This window comes from Coregonus lavaretus (genome assembly GCF_964263955.1).
Source record: "Coregonus lavaretus genome assembly, chromosome: 4".
Lineage (NCBI taxonomy): Eukaryota > Metazoa > Chordata > Actinopteri > Salmoniformes > Salmonidae > Coregonus > Coregonus lavaretus.
In genome coordinates this window covers 36708443-36729106 of record NC_139991.1, presented here as the reverse complement: position 1 = coordinate 36729106, position 20664 = coordinate 36708443, and the positions used below count along the sequence as shown (strand labels likewise).

At 42.7% G+C, this 20664-nt stretch overlaps 1 protein-coding gene across 1 annotated transcript in view; it reads right to left on the bottom strand.

The window, feature by feature from the left end:
* Positions 1–879: 879 nt before the first annotated feature.
* LOC311128070 (mesoderm induction early response protein 3-like) overlaps positions 880–20664 on the bottom strand; it is a 30471-nt gene continuing 10686 nt past the window's right edge. Inside the window, 11 exon segments of the mRNA XM_084160024.1 lie at positions 880–1055; positions 1057–1457; positions 2105–2259; positions 15886–16013; positions 16498–16592; positions 16682–16763; positions 16842–16990; positions 17329–17401; positions 17560–17633; positions 18340–18460; positions 18752–18886. Of these exon segments, the coding sequence (XP_084016150.1) occupies positions 996–1055; positions 1057–1457; positions 2105–2259; positions 15886–16013; positions 16498–16592; positions 16682–16763; positions 16842–16990; positions 17329–17401; positions 17560–17633; positions 18340–18460; positions 18752–18886 (1473 nt within the window). The 3' untranslated portion in view covers positions 880–995.

Genomic DNA, 20664 nt, shown 5'->3' with positions numbered 1-20664 from the left:
TTGAGAAATACTTTTGTTTTGTTTTTCTGTACAAGAAGACATCACTGATGTCATAGTAAAAAAACAAACATATGTAGATCATATAAACTGAGTGTACAAAACATTACAAAACATGCTCTTTCCATGAGAGACTGACCAGGCGAATCCAGGTTAAAGCTATTATCCCTTATTGATGTCACCTGTTAAATCCACTTCAAATCAGTGTAGATGAATGGGAGGAGAACGGTTAAAGAAGGACTTTTAAGCATCGAGACAATTGAGACATGGATTGTGTGTGTGCCATTCAGAATGGGCAAGACAAAAGACTTAAGTGCCTTTGAACGGGGTATGGTAGTAGGTGCCAGGCACACCGGTTTGAGTGTGTCAAGAACTGCAAAGCTGCTATGTTTTTCAAGCTCAACAGTTTCCCGTGTGTATCAAGAACAGTCCACCACCCAAAGGACATCCAACTAACTTGATAGAACTGTGGGAAGCATTGGAGTCAACATGGGCCAGCATCCCTGTGGAATGCTTTATACACCTTGTAGAGTCCATGCCCTGATGAATTGAGGCTGTTTTGAGGGCAAAAGGGAGTGCAACTCAATATTAGGAAGGCATTCTTAATGTTTCGTACACTCATATAATATAATATATATATATACACACACACACACATATATATATATACACACACGTATGTATGTATGTATGTATGTATGTATGTATGTATGTATGTATGTATGTATGTATGTATGTATGTATGTATGTATATATATATATATATATATATATATATATATATATATATATATATATATATATATATATATATACACACACACATACATACACACACATACATACATACATACATACATACATACATACATACATACACAATAAATATAATCTCGAATGAACAAATATGTACACAGTTGACGGTGGGCTCCACCATAAAGTAGGGAGGGAGAAGGTGACGTGGCGCAGCCGTGCACACACGGTTACCTAGCAACCATTCACTCCGACTGTAGAGCTGTGTGTGGTTGGTGCTGGTGTAGTGTGTGTGCATGGCTGTGTTCCGATGTAGCCGTTGGCCTCGCCGGTCACTAAGCCAAAGTCTGTCACCGACACTGCCATCTTGGTGCTCGTGATATGATGGGGGCGTGCCTCATAATCCAGGCCCAGATTGCCTACGGTGACCTCGTGGAAGGGCTCGGGCAAGCTAATTTTGAGGCGCTTGGAGGGGGGTCTGTCGCAGTCGTCCGTGCAGGAGGCCAACTGGCTCAGGTCGGAGTGGTAGAAGCCGGCGTCCAGCAGATTGAGGCAGTCGGGGTCTCCTGCTCCGTTGGGGATGAAGCCCAGGGACTCGTCATGACTCAGGGAGCCCCGGTGGAGGCCCTCTAACGGGGGGAAGCTGTAGGAGTCCAGGCAGCCCACGTCAGACGGGTTACATACAGACGCCACACTGCTGGTCAACGCTGGAGGGAGGGGGAGGAGAAGCAAATTTAGAGACTTGGAATTAACCTTCACTGTGCCCAAACTGACATTGTCCTCCATCAGAAATACTACATCGTAGCTACAGCCAGGAGTTTTGGGTGTCCACATGACCTACTAGGAAAACATGCTATAGGGACCTAGGTTTTCCTTGTTCAAGTAACATGGTCAGGGCCCTTATCATAGCTGATGAGCTTGAAGATCAGGAGCCATATGTATCGCGCTTGTAATGCCAAGGTAGTGGGTTCGATCCCCGGGACCACCCATACACAAAAAAAATAAAAATTATGCACGCATGACTGTAAGTCGCTTTGGATAAAAGCGTCTGCTAAATGGCATATTATATTATATTATTATATTATCAAGCCTCTCAGAGTAGAAGTGCAGATTTAACATCAGTATCATAATGAATAACATCACATGGACAAAAGGGAACTGATCAGGACTCAGACTGAGAAGCTTGCTATATATGGCCCCAGATCACTGCTTAAAATGTTACAGCCTAATGTTCCAAGCGGCTACTAGTGCTAATCGCGTTCTTCACTCTATCCATCGAAACTCATTTGGGTTCACGAGCCTCATCTCTCTCGTCTGCTCTGCTTTCTCGGTTCTGGCCCGTGGCCCTGCTCACCAGAGAGGTCGCTGGCTGTGATAGAGTTAAGGAGGTTGAGCTGCTGCTCTGCCGAGTACTCCATCCGACCCCCTCCACTGCTACTGGAGCACACAGAGGCCGACCCGTCTACCACCAAGCCTTCAGCCTCATCCACCAGCCTGTCCATCAGATCACTACAGGGTGGGTAGGAATAAACAAATAGGACATTTTTCTATGAATAAAGCAGTATCGTGTTCACCAAAATTTTGAAACGTGAGTAAAACAGTAAGGGACACACCAAATTATCAATGGAATCCTCACATTTATGACATACTAAAAGAGTGTGATTAGTTCATAATTTTCTTTAATATAGACCCTTCCCCCGATAACAGTTTGCTACTGGAGAGAATGCTCAAGGGCCTTGTACATTATCTTTGTAATCAGTGATTTAAGGCGGAAACACCATGACAAAACTGAGGGACACATTCTACTAGTAAAAATATATATATTTTAATAGCCTTTGTGTTTATTGATCTATAACAATATATTCAATACTTTTGTTCCCTGTCTAGCATTCAATATAGATAGATACAGTGCATTCGGAAAGTATTCAGACCCCTTGACCTTTTTCACATTTTGGATTAAAATTGATTAAATTGTTTTTTTTCCCCTCATCAATATACACTAGGGCTGTGGCGGTCAAGACATTTTGTCAGCCAGTGATTGTCAAGCAAATAACTGCTGCTCTCACAGTAATTGACAAATAATTAACATAAACACATTTAGCATCTCCTGGCTGCCACGCATAGCCTACAAGCCACTGATGCAGTACTTTGGAACATCTACATTTAAAAAAGTCTAATAAATCCATGTAATATAGCATACATCACAATAAATCAATATTTTAGACAGGTCTAAAGAAACATGATATGAAGACAATGTAGTTATTTCAGAAGAACAGAATACTCTGCATTGTCCTTATGATCTGGCTATGCCATATGGCTGTGGGCTACACTAGTTCATTTAGCAGATTTGCTTAGAATTCTGTGGCATTATTTTATATTATAAAGAATACAATTGAACATAGCTGAATAAAATATGCACATGCTGCTATTCTGTGTTGAGCGTTTAACAAAGAAACAGGTACTCCTATATGCTTAATTTAGAGTTATTTATGTAACTTTAGTTGTGATAGCACTTACACAAATGACTGATGATTGGCTGAGAGGAACTGACAAAAAGATTGTGGGGGCTGTTTTGTTAGACTTCAGTGCAGCTTATGACATTATATATCATAGCCTGCTGCTGGAAAAACGTATGTGTTATGGCTTTACTCCACCTGCTATATTGTGGATACAGTCACCTGTCTAACAGAACACAGAGGGTGTTCTTTAATGGAAGCCTCTCCAACATAATCCAGGTAGAATCAGGAATTCCCCAGGGCAGCTGTCTAGGCCCATTACCTTTTTCAATCTTTACTAATGACATGCCACTGGCTTTGAGTAAAGCCAGAGTGTCTATGTATGCGGATGACTCAACAGACTACAGCGACTGAAATGACTGCAACACTTAACAAAGAGTTGCAGTTAGTTTCAGAGTGGGTGGCAAGGAATAAGTTAGTCCTAAATATTTCAAAAACTAAAAGCATTGTATTTGGAACAAATCATTCACTAAACTCCAAAACATCAACTAAATCTTGTAATAAATAATGTGGAGATTGAGCAAGTTGAGGTGACTAAACTGCTTGGAGTAACCCTGGATTGTAAACTGTCATGGTCAAAACATATTGATGCAACAGTAGCTAAAATGGGGAGAAGTCTGTCCATAATAAAGCGCTGCTCTACCTTCTTAACAGCACTATCAACAAGGCAGGTCCTACAGGCTCTAGATTTATCGCACCTGGACTACTGTTCAGTCGTGGTCTGGTGCCACAAAGAGGGACATAGAATGTGGAAAAAGGGATACACTGTACGGTATGACATTACTCACATAACAACTGTGGATGGAAACGTGGTTACTGAGTATCGAATTTCGTGGAAATAAATGTAATAGCTATTTGCTACATGAGGCTTATTTGACCGAATAGAAGTTTCGTAATTTACCTTTATTCCAACAGTAAAGTCATACTGAGACTAAAGTTGCTTTTACAAATGAGCCCTGCACAATACAAAAAGTATTGGAGTTGTGCCTGTTGTCATAGAGATAGAGGACTCATTGTGGATATAACCCGTTTTAGCATGGACATTGCCATTGAGGGCTTCCACCATTTTAAAGTAGTCACTGGGTGGCAAATAATATGAGTTGGGAGCAAATCGGCCAATGTAGAAGAAAATGTACTACTTTAAAATGTAGATGGCCTCAATGGCACTGCCCATGCGGTCACAGACGCTATAATGGCAAAGATGAGTCCTCTATCCATCTCTATGGCCTGTTGTTCACACGCGTATCTGACCTCTCATTGGCTAGAATTGTCCCACCTGACCTCGCCTCCTCCCGTCTGCTTTCTATCTTTGAGGACCTGCATTTCCATATTCACTTGACTATCTTGTCACTATAATAGACAATCTTTGCAGCAGCACACTGGGCAGCTGTGATCCGAAGATTTGATTACTGCCAGCCGTGATTAGACTGTGCCAGGCAGTGGTCCCGTGTGTGCAGGATTGAAATGTGCGCGACCCTACCAAATTCACATAGAAATGTGAATTATAGATCTGTCATCAATTGGTGGAGCCGTTCTGTTTGCTATTTCTATGCTTCCCGTTCTTAAAAAAAAGGGGCAATCTGCGATTGCTACATCCATTTTTTTGACGTTTAAATGAATGATAGATATATAGCCATTGATTCTTGAAGAGTATAACTTAAATAAATGACTCATGAGCTTAGTTCAACCAAAGATTATAACCCAAGATCTACCAGAGTAGGGCTGTCCCCAATTAATCGACGGGTCGATTGTTTGGTTGTTAGGCTGTTGGTCGAACGATATTGTTTTAGTCGAGCAGTAACACACATACATATACAGTTGAAGTCAGAAGTTTACATACACCTTAGCCAAATACATTTAAACTCAGTTTGTCACAATTCCTGACATTAAATCCTAGTACAGATTCCCTGTCTTAGGTCAGTTAGGATCACCACTTTATTTTAAGAATGTGAAATGTCAGAATAATAGTAGAGAGAATGATTTATTTCAGCTTTTATTTCTTTCATCACATTCCCAGTGGGTCAGAAGTTTACACACACACTCAATTAGTATTTGGTAGCATTGCCTTTAAATTTAAACTTGGGTCAAACGTTTCAGGTAGCCTTCCACAAGCTTCCCACAATAAGTTGGGTGAATTTTGGCCCATTCCTCCTGACAGAGCTGGTGTAAACTGAGTCAGGTTTGTAGGCCTCCTTGCTCGCACACGCTTTTTCAGTTCTGCCCACACATTTTCTATAGGATTGAGGTCAGGGCTTTGTGATGGCCACTCCAATACCTTGACTTTGTTGTCCTTAAGCCATTTTGCCACAACAACAAAGTATGCTTGGGGTCATTATCCATTTGGAAGACCCAAGCTTTAACTTCCTGACTGATGTCTTGAGATGTTGCTTCAATATATCCACATACTTTTCCTTCCTCATGATGCCATCTATTTTGTGAAGTGCACCAGTCCCTCCTGCAGCAAAGCACCCCCACAGCATGATGCTGCCACCCCCATGCTTCACGGTTGGGATGGTGTTCTTCGGCTTGCAAGCCTTCCCCTTTTTCCTCCTAACATAATGATGGTCATTATTGCCAAACAGTTCATCAGACCAGAGGACATTTCTCCAAAAACTACGATATTTGTCCCCATGTGTAGTTGCAAACCGTAGTCTGGCTTTTTTTATGGCGGTTTTGTAGCAGTGGCTTCATCCTTGCTGAGCAGCCTTTCAGGTTATGTCGATATAGGACTCGTTTTACTGTGGATATAGATAGTTTTGTCCCGGTTTCCTACAGCATCTTCACAAGGTCCTTTGCTGTTGTTCTGGAATTGATTTGCACTTTTCGCACCAAAGTACGTTAATCTCTAGGAGACAGAACGCGTCTCCTTCCTGAGCGGTATGACGGCTGCGTGGTCCTATGGTGTTTATAGTTGCGTACTAATGTTTGTACAGATGAACGTGGTACCTTCAGGCGTTTGGAAATTGCTCCCAAGGATGAACCAGACTTGTGGAGGTCTACAATTTTTTTTCTGAGGTCGGTCTTGGCTGATTTCTTTTGATTTTCCCATGATGTCAAGCAAAGAGGCAATGAGTTTGAAGGTAGGCCTTGAAATACATCCACGGGTACACCTCCAATTGACTCAAATGATGTCAATTAGCCTATCAGAAGCTGCTAAAGCCATGACATCATTTTCTGGAATTTTCCAAGCTGTTTAAAGGCACAGTCAACTTAGTGTATGTAAACTTCTGACCCACTGGAATTGTGATACAGTAAATTATAAGTGAAATAATCTTTCTGTAAACAATTGTTGGAAAAATTGTGTGTCATTCACAAAGTAGATGTCCTAACCGACTTGCCAAAACTATAGTTTGTTAACAAGAAATTTGTGGAGTAGTTGAAAAACGAGTTTTAATGACTCCAGCCTAAGTGTATGTAAACTTCCGACTTCAATTGTATACACACATACAGTACCAGTCAAAAGTTTGGACACACCTACTCATTCAAGAGTTTTTCTTTATTTTTACTATTTTCTACATTGTAGAATAATAGTGAAGACATCAAAACTATGAAATAACACATATGGAATCATGTAGTAACCAAAAAAGTGTTAAACAAATCAAAATATATTATAGATTCTTCAAATAGCCACCCTTTGCCTTGATGACAGCTTTGCACACTCTTGGCATTCTCTCAACCAGCTTCACCTGGAATGCTTTTCCAACAGTCTTGAAGGAGTTCCCACATATGTGTACATACGTGTACAGTAACTGTACACGTCTGAGGAGAGGAGGAGGTTGTCGGGTGAGGTCGTCGGGTAAGCTTGGCTTTATACATAGTTTGGGCTTTGTCGAGTAAAGCTTAAACTATGTATTTAGATTGTAGTTAGGTATTGTAGGTAGTTAGGTATTTTAGGTTGTTATCGTGGGTTGTTGTATGTAATTATTGTAGGTTAGTATTGTATTCGGCTGAGCCCGGTGAAGCACGAAGCTAGCTAGCTAACCCACTACCTGGACTAGCTGGCGGGTGGCTACTGGCAACTATTAGCAACGGTATAGTTGTTTCACGCCTGAGAGTGCCTGTAATTACGCCAGCTGGCTGCCTACAATAATTACATACAATAATGCCTACCATTCAGCTGTTTTCTAACCTCATTGTCTGAACCGTTAACGTTAGGTAGTAAGTGGCTACTGTGCTTGAAATTTAGCTAGCTTGTTGCTACCTGGATAGCTACTAGTAAACAATAGCTGGAACGACCTAGCGAACAGACGCGAACTGGCTGAGTCAATTCAGTGGCTAGCTTTGCACTTGGCTAGCTAACAGTAGCTGCTAGGGGTAAGTCATAACCTACATTTGTGTTTTGTTTTTACATATTGGTAGCCAGAGTCGTTCAAGGAATTCGGGACATGGGTGACTAGTTAACGTTAGCTTGGCTCTCTCTGTGTGTTCGTGCCGTGAAAGGAGGGGTTTCTTCTTTGTCTGAAAGGCAATGGCTAGCTAGTATGCTAACTATTCTAGCTAACTAACTGGCTGAATAAGTTGACGACGGACTCGCTCAAGCTTTCGGGACTAACCCACAACGTTAGACACGGACACGAACGATCTGCTTGGCGTGTTGACACACTGGTGGTTTGTTGTGGCCGAGTATTGGTGCTAAACCGTGTTGTTGGAGTCCGGCATGCTAGCTGTCTGTGGCGTCTTATGACTAGGTGCCCTGGACGATTTTCACGGAAGAATACTGTACCAAGTTAGCTAGCTGAATAAACTAAGTTAGTCTATTCCTAGAAAACATTGAACCGCTGTAGTTTACAACAATTATAGTTTCTGAGTTGGGAGTTATATTTGGGTGTTGTGGTGAGGGAGGCCCCGCTCTCTCCTTTCCCAGATGTTTAGTTCATTTAATTCCGATCTCCTTTGCATTATTGTAGCCATTTTCTGTAGCCTGTCAACTATGCCTCTGTCTATCCCTGTTCTCTCCTCTCCGCACAGGCTATACAAACGCCTCACACCGCGTGGCTGCTGCCTCTCTAACCTGGTGGTCCCTGCACGCACCATCCACGTGGAGTTCCAGGTCTCAGGCAGCCTCTGGAACTGCCGTTCTGCTGCCAACAAGGCAGAGTTCTTCTCAGCCTATGCTACCCTCCAGTCCCTCGACTTCTTGGCGCTGATGGAAACATGGATTACCACTGAAAACACTGCTACTCCTACTGCTCTCTCCTCGTCTGACCATGTGTTCTCGCATACCCCGAGAGCATCTGGTCAGCTGGGTGGTGGCACAGGAATCCTCATCTCTCCCAAGTGGACATTCTCTATTTTTCCCCTGACCCATATGTCTATCTCCTCATCTGAATTCCATGCTGTCACAGTCACTAGCCCATTTAAGCTTAACATCCTTGTCATTTATCGCCCTCCAGGTTCCCTTGGAGAGTTCATCAATGAGCTTGACGCCTTGATAAGTTCCTTTCCTGAGGATGGCTCACCCCTCACAGTTCTGGGGGACTTCAACCTCCCTACGTCTACCTTTGACTAATTTCTCTCTGCCTCCTTTCCACTCCTCTCCTCTTTTGACCTCACCCTCTCACCGTCCCCCCCTACTCACAAGGCAGGCAATACGCTTGACCTCATCTTTACTAGATGCTGTTCTTCTACTAATCTCACTGCAACTCCCCTCCATGTCTCCGACCACTACTTTGTATCCTTTTCTCTCTCGCTCTCCTCCAACACTACTCACTCTGCCCCTACTCAGATGGTAATGCGCCGTCGCAACCTTCGCTCTCTCTCTCCCGCTACTCTCTCCTCTTCCATCCTATCATCTCTTCCCTCTGCTCAATCCTTCTCCCTCCAATCTCCTGATTCTGCCACCTCAACTCCCTTTCTGCATCCTTTGACTCTCTATGTCCCCTATCCTCCCGGCCGGCTCAGTCCTCCCCTCCAGCTTCGTGGCTTGATGACTCATTGCGAGCTCACAGAACAGGGCTCCGGGCAGCCGAGCGGAAATGGAGGAAAACTAGACTCCCTGCGGACCTGGCATCTTTTCACTCCCTCCTCTCTACATTTTCTTCATCTGTTTCTGCTGCTAAGGCCACTTTATACCACTCTAAATTCCAAGCATCTGCCTCTAACCCTAGGAAGCTCTTTGCCACCTTCTCCTCCCTGCTGAATCCCCTCCTCCCTCTCTGTGGATGACTTCGTCAACCATTTTGAAAAGAGGGTTGACGACATCCGATCCTCATTTGTTAAGTCAAATGACACTGCTGGTCCTGCTCACACTGCCCTACCCTATGCTTTGACTTCTTTCTCCCCTCTCTCTCCAGATAAAATCTTGCGACTTGTGACGGCCGGCCGCCCAACAACCTGCCCGCTTGACCCTATCCCCTCCTCTCTTCTCCAGACCATCTCCGGTGACCTTCTCCCTTACCTCACCTCGCTGATCAACTCATCCTTGACCGCTGGCTATGTCCCTTCCGTCTTCAAGAGAGCGAGAGTTGCACCCCTTCTCAAAAAACCAACACTCGATCCCTCCGATGTCAACAACTACAGACCAGTATCCCTTCTTTCTTTTCTCTCCAAAACTATTGAGCGTGCCGCCTCTTGCCAACTCTCTTGCTATCTCTCTCAGAATGACCTTCTTGATCCAAACCAGTCAGGTTTCAAGACTGGTCATTCAACTGAGACTGCTCTTCTCTGTGTCACGGAGGCTCTCCGCACTGCTAAAGCTAACTCTCTCTCCTCTGCTCTTGTCCTTCTAGACCTGTCTGCTGCCTTTGATACTGTGAACCATCAGATCCTCCTCTCCACCCTCTCTGAGCTGGGCATCTCCGGCGCGGCTCACTCTTGGATTGCGTCCTACCTGACCGGTCGCTCCTACCAAGTGGCGTGGCGAGAAGCTGTCTCCGCACCACGTGCTCTCACCACTGGTGTCACCCAGGGCTCAGTTCTAGGCCCTCTCCTATTCTCGCTATACACCAAGTCACTTGGCTCTGTCATATCCTCACATGGCCTCTCCTATCATTGCTACGCAGACGACACACAACTAATCTTCTCCTTTCCCCCTTCTGATAACCAGGTGGCGAATCGCATCTCTGCATGTCTGGCAGACATATCAGTGTGGATGTCGGATCACCACCTTAAGCTGAACCTTGGCAAGACGGAGCTGCTCTTCCTCCCGGGGAAGGACTGCCCGTTCCATGATCTCGCCATCACGGTTGACAACTCCGTTGTGTCCTCCTCCCAGAGTGCGGAGAGCCTTGGCGTGACCCTGGACAACACCCTGTCGTTCTCCGCTAACATCAAGGCGGTGACCCGATCCTGTAGGTTCATGCTCTACAACATTCGGAGAGTACGACCCTGCCTTATACAGGAAGCGGCACAGGTCCTAATCCAGGCACTTGTCATCTCCCGTCTGGATTACTGCAACTCACTGTTGGCTGGGCTCCCTGCCTGTGCCATTAAACCCGTACAACTCATCCAGAATGCCGCAGCCCGTCTGGTGTTTGACCTTCCCAAGTTCTCTCATGTCACCCTGCTCCTCCGCACACTCCACTGGCTTCCAGTTGAAGCTCGCATCTGCTACAAGACCATGGTGCTTGCCTACGGAGCTGTGAGGGGAACGGCACCTCCGTACCTTCAGGCTCTGATCAGTCCCTACACCCAAACGAGGGCATTGCGTTCATCCACCTCTGGCCTGCTGGCTCCCCTACCTCTGCGGAAGCACAGTTCCCGCTCAGCCCAGTCAAAACTGTTCGCTGCTCTGGCACCCCAATGGTGGAACAAGCTCCCTCACGACGCCAGGACAGCGGAGTCACTCACCACCTTCCGGAGACATTTGAAACCCCACCTCTTTAAGGAATACATGGGATAGGATAAAGTAATCCTTCTACCCCCCCCCCCCCAAAAAAAAAACATTGTAAAGTGGTTATCCCACTGGCTATAAGGTGAATGCACCAATTTGTAAGTCGCTCTGGATAAGAGCGTCTGCTAAATGACGTAAATGTAAATGTAATATGCTGAGCACTTGTTGGCTGCTTTTCCTTCACTCTGCGGTCCAATTCATCCCAAACCATCTCAAATTGGGTTTAGGTCGGTGGAATGTGTTGGCCAGGTCATCTGATGCAGAACTCCATCACTCTCCTTCTTGGAGGTGTGTTGGATCATTGTCATTTTGAAAAACAAATGATAGTGGGACTAAGAGCAAACCAGATGGGATGGCGTATCGCTGCAGAATGCTGTGGTAGCCATGCTGGTTAAGTGTGCCTTGAATTCTAAATAAAATCACAGACAGTGTCACCAGCAATGCACCCCCACACCATAACACCTCCTCCTCCATGCTTTACGGTGGGAACTACACATGCAGAGAAAATCCGTTCACCCACAACGCGTCTCACAAAGACACGGCGGTTGGAACCAAAAATCTCAAATTTGGACTCCTGACCAAAGGACAAATTTCCACCGGTCTAATATCCATTGCTTGTGTTTCTTGGCCCAAGCAGGTCTCTTCTTATTATTGGTGTCTTTTAGTAGTGGTTTCTTTGCAGCAATTCGACCATGAAGGCCTGATTCACACAGTCTCCTCTGAACAGTTGATGTTGAGATGTGTCTGTGACTTGAACTATGTGAAGCATTTATTTTGGCTGCAATTTCTGAGGCTGGTAACTCTGCAGCAGAGGTAACTCTGGGTTTTCCATTCCTGTGGTGGTCCTCATGAGAGCCAGTTTCATCATAGTTCTTGATGGTTTTTGCGACTGCAAAAAACTTTCTTGAAATGTTCCGTATTGACTGACATTCATGTCTTAAAGTAATGATGGACTGTCGTTTCTCTTTGCTTATTTGAGCTGTTCTTGCCATAATATGGACTTGGTCTTTTATCCAAATAGGGCCATCTTCTGTATACCCCCCCTACCTTGTCACAACACAACTGATTGACTCAAACGCATTAAGAAGGAAAGAAATTCCACAAATTAAGTTTTAACAAGGCACACCTGTTAATTGAAATGCATTATAGGTGACTACCTCATGAAGCTGGTTGAGAGAATGCCAAGAGTGTGCAAAGCTGTCATAAAGGCAAAGGGTGGCTATTTGAAGAATCTCAAATAAAAAATATATTTTGACACAAGTGGCCTAGCCAGTCTCCAGACCTGAACCCAATAGAAAATCTTTTGAGGGAGCTGAAAGTCCGTATTGCCTAGCAATAGCCCCGAAACCTGAAGGATCTGGAGAAGGTCTGTATGGAGGAGTAGGCCAAAATCCCTACTGCAGTGAGTGCAAACCTGGTCAAGACCTACAGGAAACGTATGATCTCTGTAATTGCAAACAAAGGTTTCTGTACCAAATATTAAGTTCTGCTTTTCTGATGTATCAAATACTTATGTCATGCAATAAAATGCAAATTAATTACTTAAAAATCATACAATGTGATTTTCTGGATTTTTGTTTTAGATTCAGTCTCTCACAGTTGAAGTGTACCTATGATAAAAATTACAGACCTCTACATGCTTTGTAAGTAGGAAAACCTGCAAAATTGGCAGTGTATCAAATACTTGTTCTCCCCACTGTATATATATATAAAGGCAAGGGGTCTGAATACTTTCTGAATGCACTGTAGTTGATTTGATTAAGACACATACCGTATGTGTTTTAATAAAATCAACTATGTGCATTGCGCTTGTCTGATGCTTTAAGCTTACTTATTTGAGCAATCAATTAGTCGAAAGAACAGACGATTTTCGGTCGACCAATATATATATATTTTTTGTCAGGGACAGCCCTAGACCAAAGCCTGTCGATTCCAATGGGAGCAAATTAATAAATGGGCAGAACAAGCAAGGAGGTGGGCAGAGCCAAGCACGAGTTAGTGAGATCCTATTGGTGTGTTTTAGCATTTATTTGCATATTTCCGTTAGGGAACACCTACTCTGAAGTGTGGGTGTGCAATAACTCAATTCGCCCTTGCACACCTTCTAAACAACGCAATTTTTAAAAAACTTTGGCAAAGTGTAAAGTCTATAAAAATGCAGTCCACTATGTTCCAGATTTTAGTTTTGGAAACATAAAACTGTATGGAGAACAAATGTTTCATTGATGAGAAAATGTTCCGAATGTTTGCCAAAATCCATCTCGCTCCATCTTCTCTCATTGCCGGCCACTGGGCTTCCTCTCATCACCATTTGGGCTTCCTCTCATCACCATATTTGGTAGTGAGTGGAAACACCAACTGGATGCTTCACATTAATACATCCGGTGAAATATCTGTCTCATATCTGTGGTTCAACTGTTTAACCCAGTCAAAACCAAAAATATAAGCTAAACAATGTCAATATAAACACTGTATAGCTTCAAAACATGGTTAAAACTATCATTTTGATCTCATGGTTGGTCAGTCCTTAGTGAGATCCTATTGGTGTGTTTTAGCATTTATTTGCATATGAATTTGATAGTGGTTACATTTCTCTAGCCCCATCCCTAAGCTGTTTATCCAAAAAGGTGGCATGGTTGTCACTGTTGTTTGACCTACAGATTGGCCCCTCAAAGTTTAGTTTTTGCATTTTACTTTTGGTTTTGTAGACCAGCTTCAAACAGCTGAAAATATGATAATTTGGGTTACTGAAAAGATTAACAGCAGTTTAGATGTTACGGGTGGCAGGTAGCTTAGTGGTTAAGAGCGTTGTGCCAGTAACTGAAAGGTCGCTGGTTCTAATCCCCGAGCAGACTAGGTGAAAAATCTGTCGATGTGCCCTTGAGCAAGGCACTTAACCCTAATTGCTCCTGTAAGTCGCTCTGGATAAGAGCGTCTGCTAAATGACTCAAATGTAAATGTTACAATGATTTCCTACACTATGCTTGTTTTGTCACAAACTGAAATTAGGCAAACATTTTAGAATTTTTGCAACCATGCAATGGCAGAGAGATTTCTACATTTTGCACATTTAACTACAAAAGATGGTTACGAGACAACCCATATTGTTCCTCCAAAGACATTGCAACCGTCCTTCATTGGGTCGTTCCACAAAATTAGTGCCTTTTGCATCCCTTTGATATTTTAAGTAGAAGATATACACCAATATATAATTTTAAAAGCCTGTTATATTAAATTAAGTGCCCTTTAATATAGACCAGATGGAGAATTCAATAAATCAGATTTTTTATATGAATAAAGACTAGCTAAAGTGAAAATTCAGCATTTTGACATGTCTCTCCGTCACTTCAAGTTAGATTTTAACCCACTCAATCCCAACATTTCACCATCATTGTAAAGCCCTAGTTATTTTGTTACTTTGAATATCATTTCTGAAGTTATTTATTTAACATGGTTAAATGATTCATTTACATCTGTCCCTCATTTTAAAAGGTCAACCTGGTTACGTGAACTGAACTCTCGTTTTAATATGGTGAAATTATTCCTTTTTAATTATAAAAAAAGAAAAAAGAAACATTGAACATCTAATAGTAAAATCATAGAGTAAAAGCAGGTGAGCTGGTTCTTCTCTTTTTGGCAATTTTCTGGTGTTTTAACAATATAACTTTTTTGTGTGAAGCTTGCACTCCACACAACAAGCTTCCATTCCCCCTGTCACAAGGGGATTTATGGTTGATTTAAGAAGAAATCGTCAACCCTATTACGGTCAACCCTGTTACTTGTCTTTTTTAATTAATTTTTTACCAAGTTACATTTATCAAAGGCACCAAAATGGTGGAATGATCGATGTTCTCTCAATTTTTGCGGCACTGAGCAAATTTCAGGCCTGCTGAGCGCAAACTTGAACGTTATGAAAATGCTGCGCAACTTCCGGCGATTGTTTACTGTGAACACTGAGGCTGTACCCGCTTTAGTTACAGTTTGAACAGTGGCCAAGTAGGCTACCCTCTGCATATTGGCTCCTTAGCTTATTCGAGATCGTCTCAAAATACAACACTGCTCTTTACCTGACTCGCTTTTCAAAGATGGCTAGAAGCAACCACCCCCCACATTGTTGACTAGAAATTAGCTATAACTGTGCTAATAACTCACTAACTAGCAAAGAATATGAACAAATGTGCACAGGTGGCTACATTGCAGCTCTCACTTTGATCTCAAAACAAGTGCAACTACTCACTAGCGCTCATGCTGTAAACAGTCCAGTTCAAATTGAATGACACAGATCCATATATGCAAATGGCTATTTGCATATAGGCCTAATGCAGCTCTTATTGGTTATGGCGCACCGGTCTGTGTAGAGTATTGGCTGAGTCGTGCTTGTCAATGCAATATAATCCTACTCCAATGCGCTCTGCCTATGAGAAAATCTCTTGCACAGTTAGTTTTGCGTACTAATAAGTCTTGCATAGTTAGCTTTTTTTCCAGTATGTTACATTGAAAGTGGCTTATGTTGAGTTGATTTGAGCACAATTCCCACAGCAGAGCGAAATGTTGATAGTGTTAACTAAAGGGGAAAACTCTAGAAAGGTGAGTGAAGTTCAATCTCGTGCTTCTCTACGTGGGCTGATATTGCTTCTGTGCGGCAGTCCAAGGGGAGCCTGTGCACGTGCGTAGCTTAGAGGAACATTGGGAATGACCCAATTGTACTTTGGCAGAATAGGGGGAAAACGCTATCTGGGTTAACATCAGACAAAATGCGAGGTCAATCCATGACAAAGGGTCACTCACGTTACACCGGGGTAGCTGCTGTACTTCTTTTTCCCAAACCGGTTCTGTTGGACAAAGAAGTCAAATCGTTCCGACTTTTTCCACATGTAGTAGAAGGAGACACATTCAGCGACTGTCCTTGTATTCACCTGAAGGAGAAACAGTAGGTGAAGGGTTAAATGAGGGATGTATCAAGCCCTTGCAGGACATGACTGGCATTGAACAACAATTTCCCATTTCATCTACAGTAGAACCTCAAAAGATACAAACCTCTGGGCTGGTTTTCCAGACTAAGCCTAGTCCTTGACAAAAAAACAGTTTCTATGGAGATTTTCCATTGAGCATGCTTTTTGGTCCAGAAACAGGCTTAATATGTGTTTGGGAAACCAGTCCTCAGTTACCAACTGACCGGTCAACTGAACGGGCAATATAAATGCAAAGAAAAGAGAAGCTAAAAACACATCAGATTTACAAATTCTGGATAATTGATTAGTAAACATGTAAATATGCAATGGTTTATTGTGATTTTTAAGTGAATTTCAAAGTTACAGATATTTCAGTGTTCCGAACGACCTCCATTCCCGATGTGTTTGTATCTTTGAAGTACTACTGTATTGATAAGACTGGTCTTACCTTATGTTTCTGGATGAGGTGAAAGTTCTTCTCATAAAGGAGCAGCGCAAGTTCAAAGTTTCTGCATTCTTCTTCTGACCAGGGAGGCATTTCACCTGAAATCAAAGGTGGAACATTTATTTTTTACTCCACTGTTTTAATACAATAGTACAATATGAATCTGTGTGTAAGAATGTCAACTTACCCTCAGAGGACTTTTCACTCCGGCGATAACGCTCCAGTGCATCATGGACATTGTAGTTACACTTCACAAGCTCATACAAGGCCTTGGGAGGGACAAATAACACTAATCAGTTAAGAGAGCTAGAGAGAGCAAGAGAGAAATAACATTTTTAAAAACGTACCTGCTCGTTGTCTTGAACAAGACCACTCTCCAGCGCAGGCCCCACATTCCCATCAACTACTAGGGCGGAAGTGTCATGAAGGAAGTCTTTCACCGTCTGCTCCGGCAGGACATCAGGTTGCCATAGCAACTGGTCTTCATTCTCATACACTAGGAGGATACATTTTCAGACAATGACAACACTTGGAAGCTGTGACGGACGTTTCCTACCTTTTCATCATATCTGTTCAATATATCTTTACATATATTGAACAGATTTTGTACATACATTGAACAAATATCAAATCAAGTAAACGTTCAATATATCTTTACATTAAATTTCACCACTTCACAAGCTCATACAAGGCCTTGGGAAGGACAAAAAAACACAAATCGATTTAAATTCAGAGTTGATCTTCAAGAGAGCTAGAGTGGAGTGTGCCAGAGAAATTGAAAATATATATTTTGTATCTCACATACCAAATATGGAGGAGTGAGCATACACTGACCTTTTTCATTGTCATCGTAGTTATACACAAGGGCAGGGATTTCAGCTTGATACTGGGACCCGACCATGATTTCCTTTGAAAACAGATAACAAATTATGAGTTCATTTAAAAGGAATACCATTCATTATATGTTGACATTTGCAGTGTAACAAGCCATCCACGTGTCATGAGCCTCATCTACTAGGAGTCGGTGGAGTAATGATGGATCATGAGAAGCACTGAAATACACACCTTCCTGGAGTCCTCAGGACACACACCTTCTTCCTCACCCTCCGATTCCTTGTCTCCGTCATAAATAGCATTAGCTAGAGAAGCAGATAGCGGGAGGTGAGGAGATAATACAGGGAAGTAAAAGGGACTGCAGTGCATAGGGGGGTCAACTTAAACTGTGAATCAGCGATACGAGCAGCAGTATGAAACAAAAAATATTGCGTAAACATGATACAGGAGACCACACTTGTGAGCTTCCACACAGAGCATCTGCACACGCATGGGAGTTTGCTTCACTCTGCTGCAAAGTGATAGCTGCATGGAAACAACGGTGGTGTAGGAGATTAGCCTCTCACTTCTCGTTGTTGCCCAAGTCGGCTCGATATGCTACTTCCGAAATTTGTATCGTGGACTACCATTACGCTTTACCACAAACCTTTTACATTAGGACTTAATCTCACAATATATTTCAGGTTGCTAAAAGCACTGATGTCAGGTGATGCAGTGGTCTAAGGCACTGCATCTCAGTGCTTGAGGTGTCACTACAGGCCCCTGGTTTGATTCCAGGCTGTATCACAACCGGCTGTGATTGGGAGTCCCATAGGGCGGCGCACAATTGACCCAGCATCGTCCGGGTTTGGCCGGTGTAGGCCGTCATTGTAAATAAGAATTTGTTCTTAAATGACTTGCCTAGTTAAATAAAGGTAAAATAAAAAAATGTCAGTGGTGGCATTATAGGGAAACAAAAAAGGAAGATATTCCACAGTTCAAGGAAGTGAATGATGCCAATGTTAAACTTACAACGTAGTGTTCTGGGGAAGAAATCACTGGTTTCATGGGATGTCACTGAGGGTGTGAGGTCATCAGCTGAGGACTGCGTTTCTTCATCATCACCTGACAGAAGATCTTTTGCTATTTCTTCCTGATTAAAATACACCAACAACAGTCAATACATAAAAACAATGGTTTTGCTAAATCTTTGGTAAAAAGGGTGAAGTAGGAATACAATGTTCAGGCTATCATCACAATGAAACCCCCAGTATCCAATAGTGAATCTGAGGCAAACTAATTTAAACGGAAAGCCCTCTCACAACCTACTAAAAATGTGTTTACAAATATACGTTTTCACTGCAGAGGGATAACTTTTCCAAGTGAATGTACATATTACAGAAGAGGCAGTCCAACGTACAAATTTGACACGGTGCTTACTTACTTTATCTAATGTCATATCAGGTAGCTCGTCCGTAAGTTCAACTGAGGAGCTGTCCACACTTGACCCTCCAGCGTTGCCGATCGATGCTTCGTATCTATACATAGCCAGCAGCTCCTCCAGTGGCATGTTGCCCTCCTGGAAGATTAAAGATGACTTGATTGTGTTTTGTTTTACAAATCACAAAAAAAACATTTCATGCATAACAGTTAGGAAGATTTACATGACAGAACATTGACATTAAAATCGACGGTTCACTAATAATACAAATTCATTTTGTTTCCCACACCTTGGCTGCTGTCAATCCTCCAAGGCAGATTTTATCTAGCCATATTCAGCAGCCTTTCTAACATTTTCTTGTACAGAGCGAGGCTAGTATTGTATTGAGGGGAGTTGTATCGGCCATTAATTATAACCGGTTGGAAAATTCAGTTGATCAACTATCCCATGTTAGCTTGGTAAGTTAGGTTAACCAGCTATTTAAATATTGCAGTTATCATGGCCATATTATGTGCCCATGGGGCCCCAATGATTTTGTGGAGTCACTCATGTATCATAGGACAAAATGTGTAGTATTCCAGGAAATTAGCTTTAAAACTGCAAAGCAGTGTTTGCTCTGGAAAAATGTGTAGCAGTGGGAGGAAAAGTTTGTGGGGGGATTAAGGGGAAGGCTGAAACTACATTTAGATGGTGTCCTGCATACATTCGCTGGGGGGGGCAACTCATAATAATGGCTGCAATATAGTCAATTGAATGGTATCAAACATGTGGTTCCATGTGGTTGATACCATTCCATTTACTCCATTCCAGCCATAACTATGTGCCGTCTTCCCCTCAGCAGCCTCCACTGCCGGGGGTCCACCCCCCCCCCCAGATAATTTCTATGTAGAAGGACTGAGAGGCTAAATTCTGGTGACAAAAAAATAAGAAAAGGACATTCTACTCCAAAATGAATTAACATAACATTATGCAGACACCATCTAAATGATCATTTCCACCTCCTGAATTGAGCCCAATAACATTTGTAAAAATATGTTTTTTTACATATTGGACCACGCATGCATGGTCCATATGATCAGGTATGCTATCAGCAATAAGCATTATCATCTGTAGCCCAACTGATGCAGCATAGAGGCTATAAAAAAATAAAAATAGCCTGAAGCATGGGGTTGCCTATCTGCATTTACCCTATTGGGCTAATCATTAGCTAGATCCCAAATGTGACCTTTTAACAAGTTAGCATCTTATTGATGAATTGTACAGTGCATTCGGAAAGTATTCAGACCCCTTGACCTTTTCCACATTGATACGTTACAGCCTTATTCTAAAATTTATTAAAATAGTTGTCCCCCCTCAATCTACACACAATACCCCATAATGACATTACAAAAACTAGTTTGTAGATTTTTTCTCTCCAAATGTATTCAAAATAAAAAACAGAAATATCACATTTACATAAGTATTCAGACCCTTTACTCAGTACGTTGTTGAAGCACCTTTGGCAGCGATTACAGTCTCAACTCTTCTTGGGTATGATGCTACAAGCTTGGCACACCTGTATTTGTAGAGTTTCTTCCATTCTTCTCTGCAGATCCTCTCAAGCTCTGTCAGGTTGGAGGGGGAGCCTCGCTGCACAGCTATTTTCAGGTCTCTCCAGAGATGTTCGATCGGGTTCAAGTCTGGGCTCTGGCTGGGCCACTCAAGACCATTCAGAGACTTGTCCCAAAGCCACTCCTGCGTTGTCTTGGCTGTGTGCTTAGGGTCATTGTCCAGATGGAAGGTGAACCTTCGCCCCAGTCTCAGGTCCTGAGCGCTCTGGAGCAGGTTTTCATCAAGGATGTCTCTGTACTTTACTCCGTTCATCTTTCCCTTGATCCTGACTAGTCTCCCAGTCCCTGCAGCTGAAAAACATCCTC